At 41.9% G+C, this 18,003-nt stretch overlaps 1 protein-coding gene across 1 annotated transcript; it reads left to right on the top strand.

Annotated features, from left to right (window-relative positions):
- The first annotated feature begins 1,579 nt into the window (after nt 1–1,579).
- On the top strand, nt 1,580–17,483 carry mri1 (methylthioribose-1-phosphate isomerase 1). The gene is made up of 6 exons (XM_085277630.1): nt 1,580–2,144; nt 3,115–3,338; nt 8,956–9,125; nt 9,214–9,390; nt 9,485–9,709; nt 11,882–17,483. The coding sequence occupies exons 1-6, from the start codon at nt 2,013–2,015 to the stop codon at nt 12,013–12,015; spliced, it is 1,062 nt and encodes a 353-aa protein (XP_085133756.1). The 5' UTR covers nt 1,580–2,012; the 3' UTR covers nt 12,016–17,483.
- Nucleotides 17,484–18,003: the final 520 nt, after the last annotated feature.

Genomic DNA, 18,003 nt, shown 5'->3' with positions numbered 1-18,003 from the left:
AGTGGAATATTTCACTTATGCTTTCACTCCTTAGCAAGCACACTTTATCTCTCTGCAAACAGCAGAGTCTTTAGTGGCTTTTACTCAATGCCAAAGGGTAGAACAGGTTCAAATGCTTCTTGTTTTTCCTCTGTTATCCGCTTGTGTGACTCTCATTTCAGATAATGTGAGAGTCACAGACTTGTATATGAAGCACTGAGGTCTACTGTGCTCTTTACTCATTAATGCAAATCATTTATGAGTCTGTGCTGTGGTTGGTAACATGATTTTAATTTTAACTAAAACAAAACACTAGGTGTGGGGAAAAATAGTAACTGGATTGAAAACAAAAACTAGACTTCAGACAAAAACTTGAAAAAAAAACCATGTAAAACATCTTTTAGGTTTATAATAATAAATAAAATAAAAATAATAATAATAATAATATACTGCTACAATATAATAATAGTGATAAACTTTTTAAACTTAATCTTAAATCGCCTCCCAAATACCTCCCAAATTATAGTAATAGTTAAGAACTGAAACACAAAGTAAGCTGAAAATAAACATTATAAATAAATAAATGAATAAACCTGCTCTGTAAACCAGCAGAAACAAAAATGTATTGTAAAATACTTAAAATGGAAAAATAAAACAGTTTTGTAATTTTATTACTTTTGGATTTTATGAAATTTTCACATCTTTACTTTTATTACATTAAAAAAAGTTTAGTTTCAGTTGAGATTGTATTACTTTCCGTGTTAGCCCAGCTTTTGCTTTCATCGTAATTTAGTTGTACAATTTACTTAAGGTAGCTAAGTTAGAGCAACTTGTTAATTGTGAGTGCACGGTACGGCACTGGCATATATACTACATGAATCCGTTGCAAAAAGAAAAATGAGGTTATTCTAAGTACTGTGCACTAACTTAGCTATATTAAGTAAACTGTACTTTGTATTTTGGCAATTTTTTTAGATTTTACGGTTATATTTAGAAGTTGAAACAGGTACAATAAAAACGAATACTGTGACTCAGTACTTGAGCATGTTGGACTCAAGACATTTCCTATACATTTTTTGCAGTGCTTATTTTAATCAAACTTCACAAGTCACTTTTGTTGGTTTTCCCTTTTAAGCAAAAGTCCAGTTTATATTTTTATTTCAGTTAACCGGTTTTTGTTTTTCCATTTATAATAATCTTGATTATATATATATCTGCACTGTGTTTAACAGGCATCGCCCCCACAGTCCCGTTGAGAGGATCCCCCATTGAAATCTACTCCGGTAACATATTGGATTGGTTTTTGCAGTGATTACTGCACACAGAGCTTGCGGTGCTTGGTGGGAGGAGGTGTCGCCAGAAGACAGAAACAATAAAATCTTGGGACAAAAATAGACTTGTCTTTGCAGAAGGAGTCTGCTGTTGTTGGGGGAAGCTCGTGGTTCTTTGGTGTTATGCTAATAACGTGCGTGAGTGTGAAATTTCCCGAGACAAAAGATGGGGGGAAAGAAAAAAATAAGAGGAAAATGTTGGGGGAAGGGATGGCGCACAGAGGCATAAGAGGGGAGCCTTAAAGAAATTGGACAACCCCGCGAGACTTTAGTGGGCGTGGACACCGAGGCGAGGGCTTCCTGCTCGGATGAACACGTGGTTCCGTGTCTGCCTTCCTGCTCGTCTGTCAGTGTGTGTGTGAAGGTTTCCAGCCCTTCTCTCACTCCTCTCCCTTTCATCCTCCCATACAGCAGACAGCACACCACCTTCTCCTCTCCTTCCTCCGTCCCACTCGCACCTCCTCATCCTCCCGCTACACTTTCCTCCTCTTTGCGACGGGACTGCCGACAGCCAGGCCGCGGTCACTTCAGCGTGGATCAGCTCAGAGAGGGAGAACGAGTGTGTGTGTGAGTGTGTGTATATATGTGTGTGTGTGTGTAAGTGTGAGTGAGTGAGTGCGTGTGCGCGCACCCGCCGGCAACCGGTCCATCCGCGTTATTCCCTCTCACCCCCTTCCCGCTATCCTGCCTCGTTGCTCGGTCATGACGCTAGAAGCGATCCGCTACCGGACCGGGTCTCTGCAGATCCTCAACCAGCTGCTGCTGCCACACCAGACCGTTTACGATGACATCCGCTCGGTGCAGGACGCTTACGAGGCCATCAAGTCCATGAAGGTACGGGGTTCTTCTTCTCCCCTTTCTCCAAACCTTCTCCTTTCACCCGCTCCCCCAGCCTGCCCTGCACGCCTGCCGCATGTGCATTCATTCCCGTCATGCATGTGTGGGGTTTTTTGTGTTGTGTTTTGTATGTGTCGGGTCTTTTGTGCTCTCACCGCTGCATGCATGCAGGCACACATACATGTGCTCGCCGCCGTCGGCCTGTATTTTTGTTTTTGGACCTACCTGCAGCATCGTCTCACCTACCTTTAAACCATCCGTTATTTATAGTTTTCACATCATGTGTAAGCGCGATAAAACTGGGTGTCTGCGCTCACTGAGCCACCCAGCCATGAAATATGCCTTCCCCCCTCTCTTCCTCCTCCTCCTTTCTTTGGGAGAGATTATTGATGAATTATTAATGACCTTTGCCAGGGGTTTTTTTTTTTTTTTTTTTGTTCGCGTTTTTTGGTTTTGTGCTGCACTCGGTGACACCTCCAGCTCCAGTTTGTCTCCACACCTGAAATCCTGAAATACCTGAGTGTTCACATACATGTAAGACGCTCAAGTTCTGTAACAGCTGGAGCATTTTAAGGTGTTTATTATTATCATTATTATTGTTGTTATTATAAGAGCCAAGAAGACACTAGACCTTTTGTCTTTCGAGTTGCACACACACTCACTAGCTGTTTGTTTGATCCTTTGTGTGTGTGTGTGTGTGTGTGTGTGTGTGTGTGTGTGTGTGTGTGTGTGTCAGAGTGAAGGAATGTGCCATAAGCAGAGGGGTGATGTCATGTTAATAAAGTCTAATGGTAGTGAGAGCAATGTCTCCAGTAACGGAGATGAGATCATTTTAATCAAAGCTGTCGTGACAACTTTTGGCTCTGTGTTCACCCACTTCCAGCTTTGTGCTGGAAAAACATTGATCGTCCTCTTTAAAACTGATGGTGATGATGATGACTACTGTCCTCTTCCTTTTCTCCTCCAGGTGCGCGGGGCTCCGGCCATCGCCATCGTTGGCTGTCTCAGCTTGGCCGTGGAGCTGCGGGCAGGCGCCGGAGGTGACGACCCTGTGACCTTCATCAGGGAGTCTCTGTGTCACCTGACCTCAGCGAGGCCCACCGCCGTCAACATGGGCCGCGCCGCCCGCGAGCTGATGGAGTTTGCAGAGAATGAGAGTATGGAGAAGAACTCTGAGCAGCTCAGAGAAAGGTAGACAGCAATTTGCGGTTTGTTGGTTATGTTTGATATGTTTGAGTGGAGTCACATTTAATTAATCGGATAACAGACAGTATTCTTCTTCGGGTCCTGCACGTCTGTTACTCCGGGACCTGTAGGCCACCTTACACTGATCAATCCCAACCAAAATCTTTGGCTGGTTTCTCAACTTCTAATCTACCTTAAAAAAACCTCTCTGTGGAGTAATTGATACATTTCTGCTGTTATGATCAGCGATTCACATGCATGCTGCTGATCCACATTTTTGATGATAGTTTCACATTACTTCCTGGTCTACTGATGGTGGTTTGGGGTCAGAAAACGCAGCAGTGTGCCAGTAAAGATGAGCAGGATGAAGTGCACAACAGGAGTGGGGGATGATGTCTGTATAGCAGTATATACCGGTACTGCATTGTTTCTTTGAAGGTTTGCAGGGGCTCTTAAGGAGTTCCCTCTCTCTTTGAGGTGTTGGACCAATGGGCAGTGATCTCGTGGGTTGCTGGTGGTTAGAGTGATTTTAAATAAATTTTATTTTTTAAAGCATGTTTTCTTCGCTAATGCATTAAAGCAGCACTGTTATTATTATTCCCTTTGATGTCAGAGTCTCCACATGTGGCTGACATATGAGATGCACATACCTTCTGTGCTATTTAAAATGAATGTGAGGAGCAGCTACAGTGAAACGTCGGGCGGTGTTTGTCTGTTGACTTTGCGTGTTTGATTTTTAAATTAGAACTTAATGTAAACACGTTTGCAGAGACTCTCGCTCGTCTCATCTCCTGAACTTTTTGTTTCACGGTGTGTGCATTTGCGAGTAAAAGACAAGTGGAGGACACGCAGGGGAGCTTTTTTACACTCAAAAACGGACTAAAAAAACTGGTTGAACCAAAAAAAAATGTAAATAATCAGGTGAATCTTCTCAGTATCTGTTCAGCTGATGTAAATCCACTTTTAGTCCCTAATTACAGCTGGATAGATCATTCTTCATTGTTTACGCAAACGGCTCTCACGCCGGCCTTTGTCTTCATGCTTTAAGTGAAAAATAAACTCCCAGGGTTTCTGTCTTACCAGCACTGGTAGCTCACTTCTGGATTTTTTTGGATCACGGTGTTTGCATTATGGAGGTGGAATAACAAGTTAACCATGTCCCTGTTAGCCACACACAGAAGCACAAAAATGCTATGGAAAAAAAGACATTCCAGCCTTTTCCCTTTTTAAGGATATTTGTTTTAATTGTATCTTGGACATCTTGCTTGGATTGTATTACAGAATCAATGGATTGTGTTAATATTATTCTTGTCTGCAACATACCATGATCGTATCGTGAGTTCTGGTACTTCCCTTGGACTGGTGTTATGTCATGCGAGAGATTACTCCGTTCCCCGGCATTGGCCACGTGATGGACAATCAGTTAGATAGTCGATGACTGACAGATGTTCTAGATCTTCTACAGGCTTATAAAGAGTTCACCTGATCGGAGAAACGCTTTGTGTGGTCTGGTTTATGATTTCAAACCCAAATCAACATGGCAGCTTAACTGAAAACGTTCTCATAATGGACAAATGTATGTTTTGAAATCATTTGGTATCACAAATACTCCATGCAGTTGTTGAAGTTATCTTTATTTGAGATGGACATTGACTAGTTTTACAGATTTTCAGTAGTTTCCACCAGACCGGTTTGGGGTTTGTGGCCTGCTGTTAGGCACACAGTGAGAGCTTGGTTCATGTTGTTCGCAGTAAGTCGGTCTTGGTTCGAGTTGGACACTGCTAGAGGTGCCATTTAACTTTTATGGAGAGAATTTTCATTCTTGTGGGTCTTCTGCTTTCATTAAATGATGACCTCCAGCTTACACTGGGGAATTTTCCAGCTGAGAGTGACAAGCAAAGAATGAGAATTGGCACCGCCAAACCCTAAAAAAGGTGGAGTGCTGTCTTCGGGTCTGGGAAAAGTTGCAGAAAATGGATTGATGGATGTGTCTGTGTAGGCTTTCATGACATACAGTGGATTCCTGAAATCCCAGGTATTTTGAACTCGCACCCACACCTTGCCATATGTGACCTCAATAGCTCGCACAATGGCGGGGTGGGGCAATATCTCAGAGGTTTTAGTCGTCGGCCACGGTGATGGTAATTACCCAAACCACCTTGGCTCATGCAATGACTCGTGTGACCAAGATTGGGTTAACGGCTCCTAGAAACGCCTCCAAACAGGACAGACCCCACTAGGGGTTTATGACCTGGGACTCTCTGAAAGTTACGCCTCTTATCCAAGACGTTTCTTCAGTTCTAAAACGTCTTCAACAAAACAAAGACAAAAAAACTCCTAAAGACATCCAGTTACCTTCTTTCCAACATTTGAGGTGGGAAATAAGCCACGTGGTCTTTGGGTCCTAACAATGATTCAAAGATTTGCAGATTTCCTTGTTTTGCATAAAGTAGTGGGTAACTTGCTGGAAATGCAGAGCTATGTGGACACATGCCTTCACTCTGTGATTTGCACATCTGCTAAGGAATGGTTCAAACTGTGAATAGCTGGCTTTGTAAAAGTTTCATCAGGAACAAAAAAACATTTGCATTTTAAAAACGTTCATTTATCTAAAGGATTCACAGACTTTATGCTGTTGAATGCAGAGGCAAAATTGCCAACTGATATTGACTGATATTAATATTTGGCGATATCTGACATCAGGTGAGATTTTCTTAATTCAGACATGCGTAACAAACACACTTCACTTTTTTTTATGTGTACTTATTTGTGAGTCTTAATATATCGGTGCTGTTCAGCAATAATCTTTTTTTTTCAGCAAAAAAAAAGATTATTATTTAATTCAGCAAATCATGAATTACTCGTTTACACTCAGCCCGACTGCTCGGATCAAAGAGTTTCCTCTGGTAGATAAACTATGCAGCATTAATATGCTCATAACATGATTGAATGGCGGGTTTTTTTTGTCTGTTCTTTACTTTTTCCATTTTCATTTATTGGCCATCATAAACGTCGATACGAGCATATCCGCAAATAGTAGGGCTGTTCGATATAACGATATATGTCGGATGACGATAGAAAAACGTCTATCGTTTCATTTTACGCTATCGTTTGTTTCGTGGTGTCGCAAAATAAACTGTTCACGGCAATATTTTTTTTTATTGTTTTGATGGTCACTGTAGTAGCTATATTAATTTCTTAAAGTTCTCTCTTTCTCTTATATTTAATATAACCACACTACAGACGGACAAGCGCCTGTTTTTATGGGTTGTCATTAGCAACAACGACGGTAACACCATCGCATGTCCGCTTGTTTATTTTCCACATAAAACTTTCACAATAAAGCTCAAGATCCTGTTGAGAATTTTCAAAATAAACGGAATCACGTGAAAAAGTATGCCGAGTATTGACGGATGAGAAGCAAAAAAAAAAAGAGTCGTCAGGTGCTAAAAAATAAACTTTAGACTCAAACGTTAGAACAGGCTTTCCCCACAGCACGCCGTGTAATAAATACTCACAAAGAAAACGGCGGCCGTTACAACTTATGTCTAAAAATGTATAGTTTCATGCATCGGTTAAAACACTCGACTCCAGCTACATGACGCCCAGCTGGAAACACTTCACCTACCTGAGATTCACAGAATTTACAGAAAATATTAAATTTTTTGTGATTTATATCGTTATCGGATGATAGATGTTTTATATCGGGATATGAGATTTAGGTCATATCGCACAGCCCTAGCAAATAGTTTTCTCTTTTACCTCAGAAGGGTTAAATGAGAATACAAAAAATAAATGAAAAAGTAAAGCTAGTGTCAGCCACACCGATATATCGGTCAGGCTCTACTGTCAGCTTTTCAGTTGTTTGCTCTGTATGAACTTGTTCTGTTACATGAAATCATCTCGGCTCTTCAGTTTTCCTCCTGAATGGTGTCTCCCGAGTTAGTTGCTGCTGTAACACTTCCTCATTTAACACCAGCTGCAGGTGTCTTGCTGAAGAAGTTGCAGAAGCTATCGGATCAGTTGTGAAGTGAAAATTGGAAAGCATCAATAGTATACATTTTTGCAGCTTATTAGTGTTAAAACCAAATTATCAAGTGGTAATTTTTACAGGGTTCACTTGTTAAATAGTGATTGAATAGCAATTTGATTCGTTTTTATTTTCAGACAAGTGGAAAAGAACACGTGTGAAAGACATTGGTGTTTCTTGGTGACGGAAAACGTTCAGTCTAGGTGGATAATGTCTGTCAGGGGCAGATGATGCAGCTTGTTTTTGACAGAAGGGAGTGATCTACTTTACAGTAACCCCGGCCTCAAGGCAGCGATTCACTTAATTTTGTGCAGAAAGCTACGTAGAGTTAAAAGAAGAAAATGCTGGTGCCAAAGCATGAATCAATATTTACTGCGGTTGCACCAATACATGCATTTCATGGTAACTGTTCCAGTTAAGAAGCAAGTGTTTCAGTTCATCAGTCACTGGCCTCTATGCTTATCAGTGATTGAATGTTTTCCTGACTTTCGTGTCAGTGGGCTGAACATAAGGGGGCCCTCGTCTTCGTCACCGTTTTTAGGTCAGGGATCAAAGTAACGCCATGTCAGTCGTTAGCATCCACTCAAAGGAATTTGTTGAAAATAAGCACTTTTTTAACAGGTATTTTAATTGACCTTTAAGCTGGTATTGTGCAGCACGCTCGTTATAATTTGCTTTCAAGGAGTCAAAAGGTCTCTTTGGACGTTGGCTGCTTTTTCACTCCTTTTGCACTTTTTAGCTGAACATTTTCAGAGGTTTGTTCGTTAAGCCACTTGGAACACTGACTTACGAGTCATTCGAGCCCTGTCCAAACAAAGTGTCCCTTTAAAGACTGTGGAAACTGAAAAGGTGACTAGCTCCCTTCCCACGTGTTAAATAAATAAGTTAGATTTCCATTACAAAGCAGTGAGTCACATTGCTTGGGGTGACTGTAGCTCAGAGACCTGGTCAGGTAGAGCAGGTCACCCACTAATGGAGAGGATAGTAGTTTGATCCCTGCATGCCACATATCCTTAGGCAAGGTACTTAACCCCAAGTTACTCTCTGAGTGTGAATGTTAGATACAAAGCACTTAAGCATAGAAAAGTGATTGTGTGACTGGGTGAATGAGGCATATTTGTATAAGGTGTACAGTAGAAAAGCTCTATATAAGAACCCGTCCATTCATCTGAGAATAAGTTGGGCTAAAGAGAAACACTGTAGTGGTGGAGTGAAAGACCTAGCAGGTAACCATGGAAGATTTATGTTACTTTAAACTTGGTGTGGTTTGAATTGTGGGCCAGTCTCCAAAAACACTTGTGCAAGTGTTTACTTGATAATGCGTGTCTGCAAGGTAAGAATCGAGACTGTGCAGCAAGAATAATGTAAGAAAGTGAGAGAAAATGAGGGAGATGTGGCACAGCTATGGCAGAAAAAGAGAAGGAACAGCATGAAGAAAAAGATTGTGTATGAGAAAAGCGGAGAAAGCAAAGTCATGACAAACAGAAACACAAAGCCGTATTGCTCCTGCAGATATGATGGACACATTGAGCCCACAGTGGCAGACATATATCCTCTTCTCAATTCCCACCTCTTGTGGCCCCCCTCCTGCAGTGTAATTGCCTGGATCGAAGACATGCTGGAGCGTGACGTCAATGACAACAGGAAGATCGGTAACTATGGAGCTCAGCACATCCTTTCTGGCGTCCCCAGGGACTCGGTGACCATCCTCACACACTGCAACACCGGCTCGCTGGCCACAGCTGGATACGGGACGGCGCTGGGTGAGACTGGAGCGCTGGCTCTGAATGAGAAAAGAAGGTGGTTGTTGAAATATTTAGAGCACTGTAACTGATATGAGTCTGTGTGTAGGCGTGGTGAGAAGCCTCCACGCGCTGGGCAGGCTGAAGCGCGTGTACTGCACAGAGACGAGGCCGTACAACCAGGGGTCCAGACTGACGGCGTACGAGGCTGTAGCGGAGGGAATCCCTGCCACGCTTATAACAGACAGCATGGCAGCTCTCACCATGAGGGAGATGGACATCACAGGTGTGTGTTTGTGTCCCATCACGTCTCCTTCACTTCACTAAAACCTCACGTTTTTTTTTTCTTAAGACTTCCTTTCTGCTGTTTTCTCCCTCAGCTGTGGTGGTGGGTGCAGACAGGGTGGTTGCTAACGGTGACACAGCCAACAAGGTCGGCACGTACCAGCTGGCCATCGCCGCTAAGCACCATGGGATACCTTTCTATGTGGCGGCACCCAGCACGTCGTGTGACCTGAGTCTGGAGAGCGGGAGGGACATCATCATCGAAGTGCGCCCCCCCGAGGAACTCACTTCTATAAACGGGGTTCCCATCGCTGCCCCAGGTAAGGCGTGAGGGATGTCTGTGCAGAGAGAGCACTTAAATAAGCGCGAGCTCGGTAGAGTATCGACAGGAAAGCATCAAGGTTGGAGAGGAGATGAGCTTGGCCCAGTTCCAAAGTCAGCCCAGAGGCTTAAGCACCGAACACACTCAGAGTTAAATTGGCATCACATGAAACGTAAGTGCCAGAGTGAAGGAGGCTGTTAGCTCATATGTCCTGCACAGAGGCGCCCTGTGGCCACTAATGTGCACACAAAGTTCTTCTGTCATCATCCTTTTTATTTTCTCGCCGGGTTTTCTTTCTTGAACTTTCTTGCAGGCCATTTATGCGTCTTTAGTAGTCAGTGGCATGATAGAGATAAGAGAACAGAGTCATTTTCACACATGCACCACCGCCCACAGAGGTGTACGTGACACCGCAAATGTCAGACGCATTCAGGTGGGACTTTAACTGGTTTTTAACCTCTCAGCTCTCCAGTACAAAGTCTGTGTGATGTCATGTGCTGCTGAACAAATTATGGAGCTAACAGTCCGGCGTATTCAGTGCTAGTGAGTGGGTGTCATGTGTCTAGCTGCCTCTACATGGGGAGCTCCTTTCAGCTGAACCGCATGCATCTGAAGCAGACTGTTTACTGCTCTGCGCTGCATTACAGAAAGAACAACTGTGCAAAGCTGGCCAAAGTTCATGTGTGGAAATGGCCTGTGCTTGGACAGAAACACAGTGGAAATGTGTGAGGGCAAACTAAAGCCTGGATTATCAGTAAATATATTAATGCTATGCACTTTGGAGTGCTCAGAGCAGCCCTACTGAGCTCAAGTGCCCATATACCTTACGGCTGAAGCCCAGGTTTGAGTCTGACTTGCAGCCCTTTGGACCTGAGCCTGAGTCTGTCGGATCAAACCTTGAAAATGTATTTTAGTTGAGTTTGTGAGAGTTTAGTTGAGTCATTTAATCTCTAGGTACCCAGTGACATCACAGTAATTGTGCTGAATTAATGAGTACACAGGCCCCCGGGGACGAGGATGTGTGCTTGCACATTCGTTTTTTCCACTCTTTAACTTTCCCCACAGACTTTAATAATTATGAATTAACCTTTAGTTAAGGTTTTGGTGTACTAGAACCACACTGTTGCAGTCGTTAAACATTCCTTTACCACAGTAAAGAAATGCGTAACGAGCAGTGTGGGGTGTAGTCCTGCTGCTGTTTGAAGGAAAAATAAACCCGAGACAGAAAGCAGGGTCAACAAACTCTGAGTCTAACTGTGGGAGACTCTGAATATCCAGAAAGGCTGATCAGACTTAGTTAAATCAACTCTGAGTATGTTCACCCTGATTGTAGCGCGATTAGGGAAAGAAAGCTATCATCAGTGGAGCTCCGATACTATGATTTACCCCGGCGACAGGTAAATATAGAGCACAGCCTCCATTTTAATCCAGTGTACTGAGAAATATGAACACGTTTCACTTAAAACCATGATGTTTAGTTTAAAAACAAGAGGGCAGTCCACTCAGCGTCCACTCAGTCATCGCTTACCCACTTTCAGTTTGTATTAACAGGAAAAGACGGAAAACCTAACACAAACGTACATTTTTAAAATGATTCTGCTTCTGACCGGGACAAAAATGCAGTAACAGCAACTGTAAATAAGAGTATGTTTTATTATGACCTACTTGTAGTTTTTGTACATAAGTAAGACTGATTCGGGTCTTTTCGAGTGGAAAAGATGTCAAACTTTAAGCTTTTTGGGCGTCTGTTTTGCTTGGTAGTATTTAATGATAATTTAATCCTAAGTGTGCAGACAGTGTTCGAAAACTCACATTAAGGCACATTATTTCAGACATAGTCTTAAAGTTATTCAAGCCTCTTTTTGACTCAGGAATCTTCACATCTTCAATATGACGAGACTTTTTTCATCACAGCAACAGATTGCGACACATGATTATTCATATTGATGATAGATTTTTATTTTTTAAATCAATCTTCATCTTGTTGTTTAAATCAATGTTTAAACAACTGACAAGGAGCACGTTGGGCTCAGTGTCAGACCGTTCAACTGGGTTTTAATTCTCAATATTGTGTTCAGTACAGCTAGCTTACACGTTAGTGCACTTGCATTATAATAACCTGTGAATTGTGTTGTGTGACTAACACCTCATTCCCGGCCGCTTCCTGCAGGTATCGAAGTGTGGAACCCGGCCTTCGACGTGACCCCTCACCAGCTCATCACAGGGGGCATCATCACAGAGCTGGGAGTCTTCCTCCCCTCTGAGCTCCAGGCGGCGCTCACCGGCCGCCTCACTGCCCTCTAGAGCCACTCGGCTCCTCCTGCTGGTCCGTGCGCACCACTGCATGTTTACGTCACACTAAGAGACACTTTCTCATCATCACAGACGCCGCACAGTTGTATTTCTAATTGAATTTTGTTCAATACACAGTCACTGTTGCATTCAGTGGTGCACACAGGAAAAAAAAAATCTTGTTTGTCACTTTTCCACATACACAGCTACATAGAGTCTCACTGCAGGGAGTCGAGTAGCCACACACGTGCGGTCTCCCCTTTCTTTTAAATCCCTGTTCTGTCTTTACCTTTCACCTCCAAAGCTTTCCATTGCATCTGTCATTGTCTCTTTCAGCCTCTCTTTCCAAATGGCTTCTGTACCAACAAAAAAAAAAAGAAGCTCAGCTGGACTCGAACCCAGAAATTCAATTTGGCAAACAAACCTAAATGCGACCTTACGAAAGTCACATTGTAACAACTTAAAGAATAAAACGAAAGCCTAAATAGCACGACTGGTTCTTTAATTTGAAACAAGTCGTGGTTTCTAAAATGCTGCTACCTACTTGTAAATATATATATCCTTGCTGGTAGTGTGTACATATGTAGAAACTAACCCCCGCTCGTGAAACGCGCCGCTTTTTCATCCAAATAAGCGGTTATGTAAAAAATACATTTCGCATCTAAAAATGTTATATTAACATTTCATTTCTTTTGCTCAGTGTAGGAACTTTTTTGTAATAGACAAATTCACATTTTTAGCTCATAGTCTTAATATGGAAGAATTTTGTGTGTCAAAATAATTGAACGATCGGTCACGCTAGTCAGCTGAAGCCTTTAACGTTACATGGCTACTTTTATACCTCACTCCTTATTTGCGTTTTGCTCTTCCCAGTTATACTGTATCATACCACACATGTACTCTCGTAATAGACTTGTATAAACTGATCAGCCACAGCATTAAAACCACCTGCAGAAACGGGTCCAGATCGGTCTCTTTCTGATGCATCCCACGGCCGCTCGATCAGATTTAGACCCGGGGAGTTTGGAGGCTGGTCAGCACTTTGGGCTGCCTGTTACCCTTCTCTGTAAGGAAGAATCATTAAAAAAAAATAGGAGTTAAAGGAGTAGTTTGCCTCAAAATTAAGCTTTAGTTGTTGGCTTGTGTGCACATCAGTCAAGACTTTAAAATAATTTTTCGATGTCAGCTTTCCTGCTTAGAAACGAATCTCTCTCCAGATGGTGCGTTTAACTACATCAGCCTCAACACACGAAAAGCTGCACAAAAAAGGATTTTTACTCTCACACTTCCTGCTGTGCGTGACGCAGCAGACGGACACAGCTGACAAGTAGAAGAAAGAGATGGTTGCTTTGATTTGACTCCAAGCTAATGGTTAGGTTGCTCTGTGACCACAGTGTCATCATAACAAACCGCTTTGCTAACACATCCGCCTTGATGGCTTGTTTTAACATTGGGTTAAGCAGCCTAATGATTATATTCCAAACCATGTGAGTGAAATCTCCAGTGTTCAGTCCTTTGTTGCGTGTCATACACCCACATCTCTGCCTTTATGTCAAGCTGCTCTTAACTGCCAAATAAATACCAAAATACTCTTTTAATATCTCTGTTATTTTGTGTGTTGTTAGTTTGTTTTGCCACTAAAGTGTGGAAAACAAATCAATGCAGTTTTAAAGCCCTCCAGTATTGACATCGTGATGGCGTTTCAAAGTGTCAGAGACACAAAACTTGGTCTAGAGGTGAAGTCTTAGATTTCAGACTAACTAGTTGGGCCATACAAACCTGAGAGACTCACAAATTTAATGTGGGGGTGAGTAGGAGCTGACTGTCTCTTTTTGTGGGGGCATGAACTACTCCTTTATGATGGAGGGCATCTTCTGCGTTATGTACTTTTACGCCACCACCAATGAGAATGTAACATTTAAGTCGTATAAATGTTGTTTTCGTTTGGGGCCGGACGTCAGACACTCAGCCACTTCTTGCCTTTGCGCTCACCTTCGAATGTGTTTCGACCGCTTGGACTAATCCCTCCTCATAAACTCCCAGACATGCTCGCGACTCGCCGAAATCTGTGCCGCGAGCGACTGAAAGCAGGTCGATATCAAGAAGTACACAAAGGTTTTGTTTTTTTTCTCAGAAGTTATTGTTTGACATTTCTGGCCCCTGAGTTTCTTTTCTCTATCCTGATGAAAGAACAGGACTATAAAGGAAAAATGAATTTCATAATAGTAGGAAATGCCAAACTCGTCTAGTGCTGAAACTATTTGTACAGGAAAAGAATGAATATCCTAACAATATAGCAGTTGTTTAAAGGGAACCTATTATGCTTTTTTCCATATTTTTATTCTTGGGCTCTAGTAGAGTAGATTTGAATGATTCACAGTTAAAAATAGTTCTTGTTTATTTTATTTATCCTCCAGTTCATATGCCATCTGAAACAAGCCATTTTAGCTCCTGTCCATGGAAGACCTTTAAGAAATCCCTTTATGAGCATCCAGCATTGTAACAATATGTGTGCATTTATAACAGAAAATAAAGCATTTTCACACAAAATACTAGTTGAAATTTTACACCCAATATTTGGACCGTCCTTCAAGTTAGTTGCCAACTTACTAACTGATAAATCCAGCATCGTTAGGCAGACTGATTGATGCAAGCCTGTGTTTGAGGTCTTGTATTGTGATTTGAATGCACTGAATTTTTGCCACCTGGCCTGCAAGCTTACGGTGCATTTGTCGTTGCGAGAGGCTTCGTAGAAACATCCCAGACGTCTCTTATCTGCGTGCTGACACCTAATCATTTACCCAAAGTCACCAGGTCCACACTGTTTGCTGCCTTACAGGTGCAGCCTGATTGTAGCTTACTGATGTAAGGCAGTAGTCCCCTCGCTCCGTCCTTCAACAGAGTTCATATCGTGTTGCCAGAGTGCTTAAAGGCTGAGGCAGGCAGTAATATTTTTTTGTGGTTATTAGACAAAAAACCTTTCAGCATATTGTAATTCAAGTGCTCTCAGAGGAAACCAGACCTCTGAACCATCTCTTCACTCTGTTTTCAGGCTTTATTAGATCTAGCCTACGTCTTTGTTCAATCACAGGCCTAATGGCTCCTCTGCAGATGTGCAGAGGAGTCCTTTGCACATACTTCAGATTGTGAAAAGTAGCAGAAATTCCTGAAGGAAAATATGATTTTCAAAATTCACAGCTTGCACTGCGTCGCAGTCTGGTTTTTTGTTTTGTGGTTTTCCTTGTATATTACCTGAAACTCGGCCATAGCAATTGAATGGTAACATTTTTGTTTCATTTGAAAATACAAAGCCCGATGGCATGTTGAAATCTCAGACTTGCCTGTTGGCGGCGTGTTTTATGCCTATTCAAACATTTTTGCCTCGTGCAGAAAGAACAAAACCTTGTTAAAGACGCCCTAAAAACACAGACAGCGTTTTGATTTTTGTGCTCTGTGTCAGAAAATGCTATCCCACTCCTACACACAGTGTCACCACTCTTTTGTGAGTGAGTGGATTTACCTGCACACTCATAATGGTGAAATGTGTCCATATAAACACACATGAAACGTGATTGTACTCCTATGTGCGTCAGTCAGTATCAGTGTAAATGGCCGGAAACTGCGGAGATGGCTCAGCTGATGCATAAATGAGCGGAAACGCGATACTGTAATTACGCAGGGTTATAACTAACATCAAGGTTGAAAAGCAGTGCTCTAGACCAGCATGGTAATGTGCATGTAAATGCATTTACTGACTCGATTAGAGAGATGTCAGAGGTCTGGCCACAGGCACCACCACCTCACACATTGACTGTCTACTACACAACTTCTCTACTCTACAGGACCACAGGGAGGTTCTGAGAAAACATCATTTTAAAAAACAAAACAAAAAGCTTAACATCAATAATTACGACAGTGTCTATTGTCTATATCTTAAGATATGCTGTAATGTAAGCTCATTTCTTCACTTTCTTCCTCATCAATCATCACCTCTCTCACCCATCAAACCTCAACTCACAAAGATGCTGGTAGGTCACACGCAAGTGTTAAAAAATTTCTTTCGTTTTGTAAAGTTAAAGACTTCATGCTTTTTTGGGGGAGGGGGGGATTTTAGACAATTTTCCTGACATATGTAGCAATTTTATGGCCCGTTAGATGCGCCGCCTGTCATTTCTGTTTAAGAGGTACAAGATTTTTGTTTGTCTGTAGGTCATGATTATAACTGTTCTGCTGTGGTTTGTTGGTTTATTTCATGATTTCATTGTGATTCCTAGTGACTAGGCCATTAGAGCACCACACTGGGGAGGCCTCCTCAACCATACGCACTACCTCTCCGTCTGCCTGCACGGACTCGAACACTGAAATGCATGAACACAAGCACTTAATGCGCCAGCCTGCAGCAGAGCAGATTGACAAGGTTGATGAAAAGAAATATGGATTACAATTTTCACTCGTTTGTATCTTGAACGCTAAGTGACAATTAATTTGTGGCGGTGCTTTTAGTTTGCCAAAGTAGCCTAGATTCAGGCTCGTCTGTTATTTTAGGTTGCAGTTGAATTACAATACCTTGCAGATGTCTCGAGTTCTCCCTCATTTCTTTATATTTCACTTCTAATAAGTCACATTTTCTTGTTATTTTTTTTATTTTATTTTAAGTGGTCTTGAGTAATAGTTCTGTAGGCTTTCTAAAGGTCTTTCAAAGTTCTTCTTGGGACATTGGCTGCTACATAAAATAGTAAAATGGTATATTTGCCCCAGCAATGTGATTCCCGAATAGCTATTAGCCAAAAATTTTGCATATCTCAGCATGGAGTGCTCTGAGTTCTTAAAAAATTTGAGGAAAGTGGACAAAAGAAGAAAAGGCCGGTCTGTAGAAGTGTCTACAGCAGAAAGTGTTTTTTGTCTTATATACTTACATATTTGTTACCATGTTTTCATAAATTGGTGCAGTTATTTCCAATTTCTTAGCAAGATATAAAGAAATGAGGGGTGACTTTTGCACAGTACTGTATTTCTGTATTATGGATTAATGCTTTTTAAGCAGCAGCAATATAATGTCGTATTTTAAAAAGAGATAACGCAGTCCTCTCCTTCCAAAAAGGCCAAAACATGGATAATAATGAGGTGCCAAAATCCAGCGCCGCCTGTCTCGTACTTTCCAAGTTGATTCGATTAATCATAGCAGATGTGTATGCATTATAAAGCGATTGGTGCAGTCTGCATTTACCATGGAAGGAGTGTTGTTCAGATGGCCTCTTTAAGTGCAAGTATGTTGTTGTTGTTGTTGTTGTTCTTGATAATCACCTGGTCTGGGTTTGATTTTGTAACATGTGGAAAGTGTTCTGAACTGGGTTTTATTTTTTTTTATATATTTACGTATATGAATATAATGCTGTAAAGTGCAGTCATAAATTAAGAGATTTCTCTTTCACATCAATAAAGGAAAGAAGTAAAACCACAGCAAAAATGCACAAGTAGAATTTGCCTTTTTGTCATTTATTGAGCAAAATTGTGAATACATGACAGATGACATAAAAAGTAACCAAGTCTTTGGCCTCAGAGGTGCCGATGAGCGGGCTACTATCACCTCACAACAAGGTTCCTGTTTTGAACATGTGTGGGTTTGATTTCTCTCTCCAGAGCATTTCATTCCCAAATACTTGGTCTTTGTCATATGTTCACTGGGAAACTGAGGCCTTTTTGTTAGCAGGCCTCCCATGCAGGTCAAATGTGTAACCAGTGGCTGCAGGATTGTTCTGCAGATTGTTCTGTGAAATTTGGCAGACTGGGGGACATGGGATAAAATTGCTGGGATGGCAGTCCTAGAGGGACAGGAGTTAACAATTCCACCTCACAGCAAGACGTCTATGTTCAAACTCAAGTTAACTTAAACGCTTCCTTCAAGTGTTTAAGTTAACTGGTGATTCTAAACAGTCTGTAGATGTGGACTGAACAGACTATGGCTCTCTTTTCTTTGTGTTAGCTGTGAGGGCCTGGCAA

Source organism: Mchenga conophoros, linkage group LG6 (assembly GCF_057382185.1).
Source record: "Mchenga conophoros isolate Kocher_MC1m ecotype Shallow Benthic linkage group LG6, M_conophoros_male_GT1.1, whole genome shotgun sequence".
In the NCBI taxonomy this organism is placed as follows: domain Eukaryota; kingdom Metazoa; phylum Chordata; class Actinopteri; order Cichliformes; family Cichlidae; genus Mchenga; species Mchenga conophoros.
The sequence above is the reverse complement of the archived record's forward strand: the minus strand, read 5'-3'. Positions and strand labels throughout refer to the sequence as shown.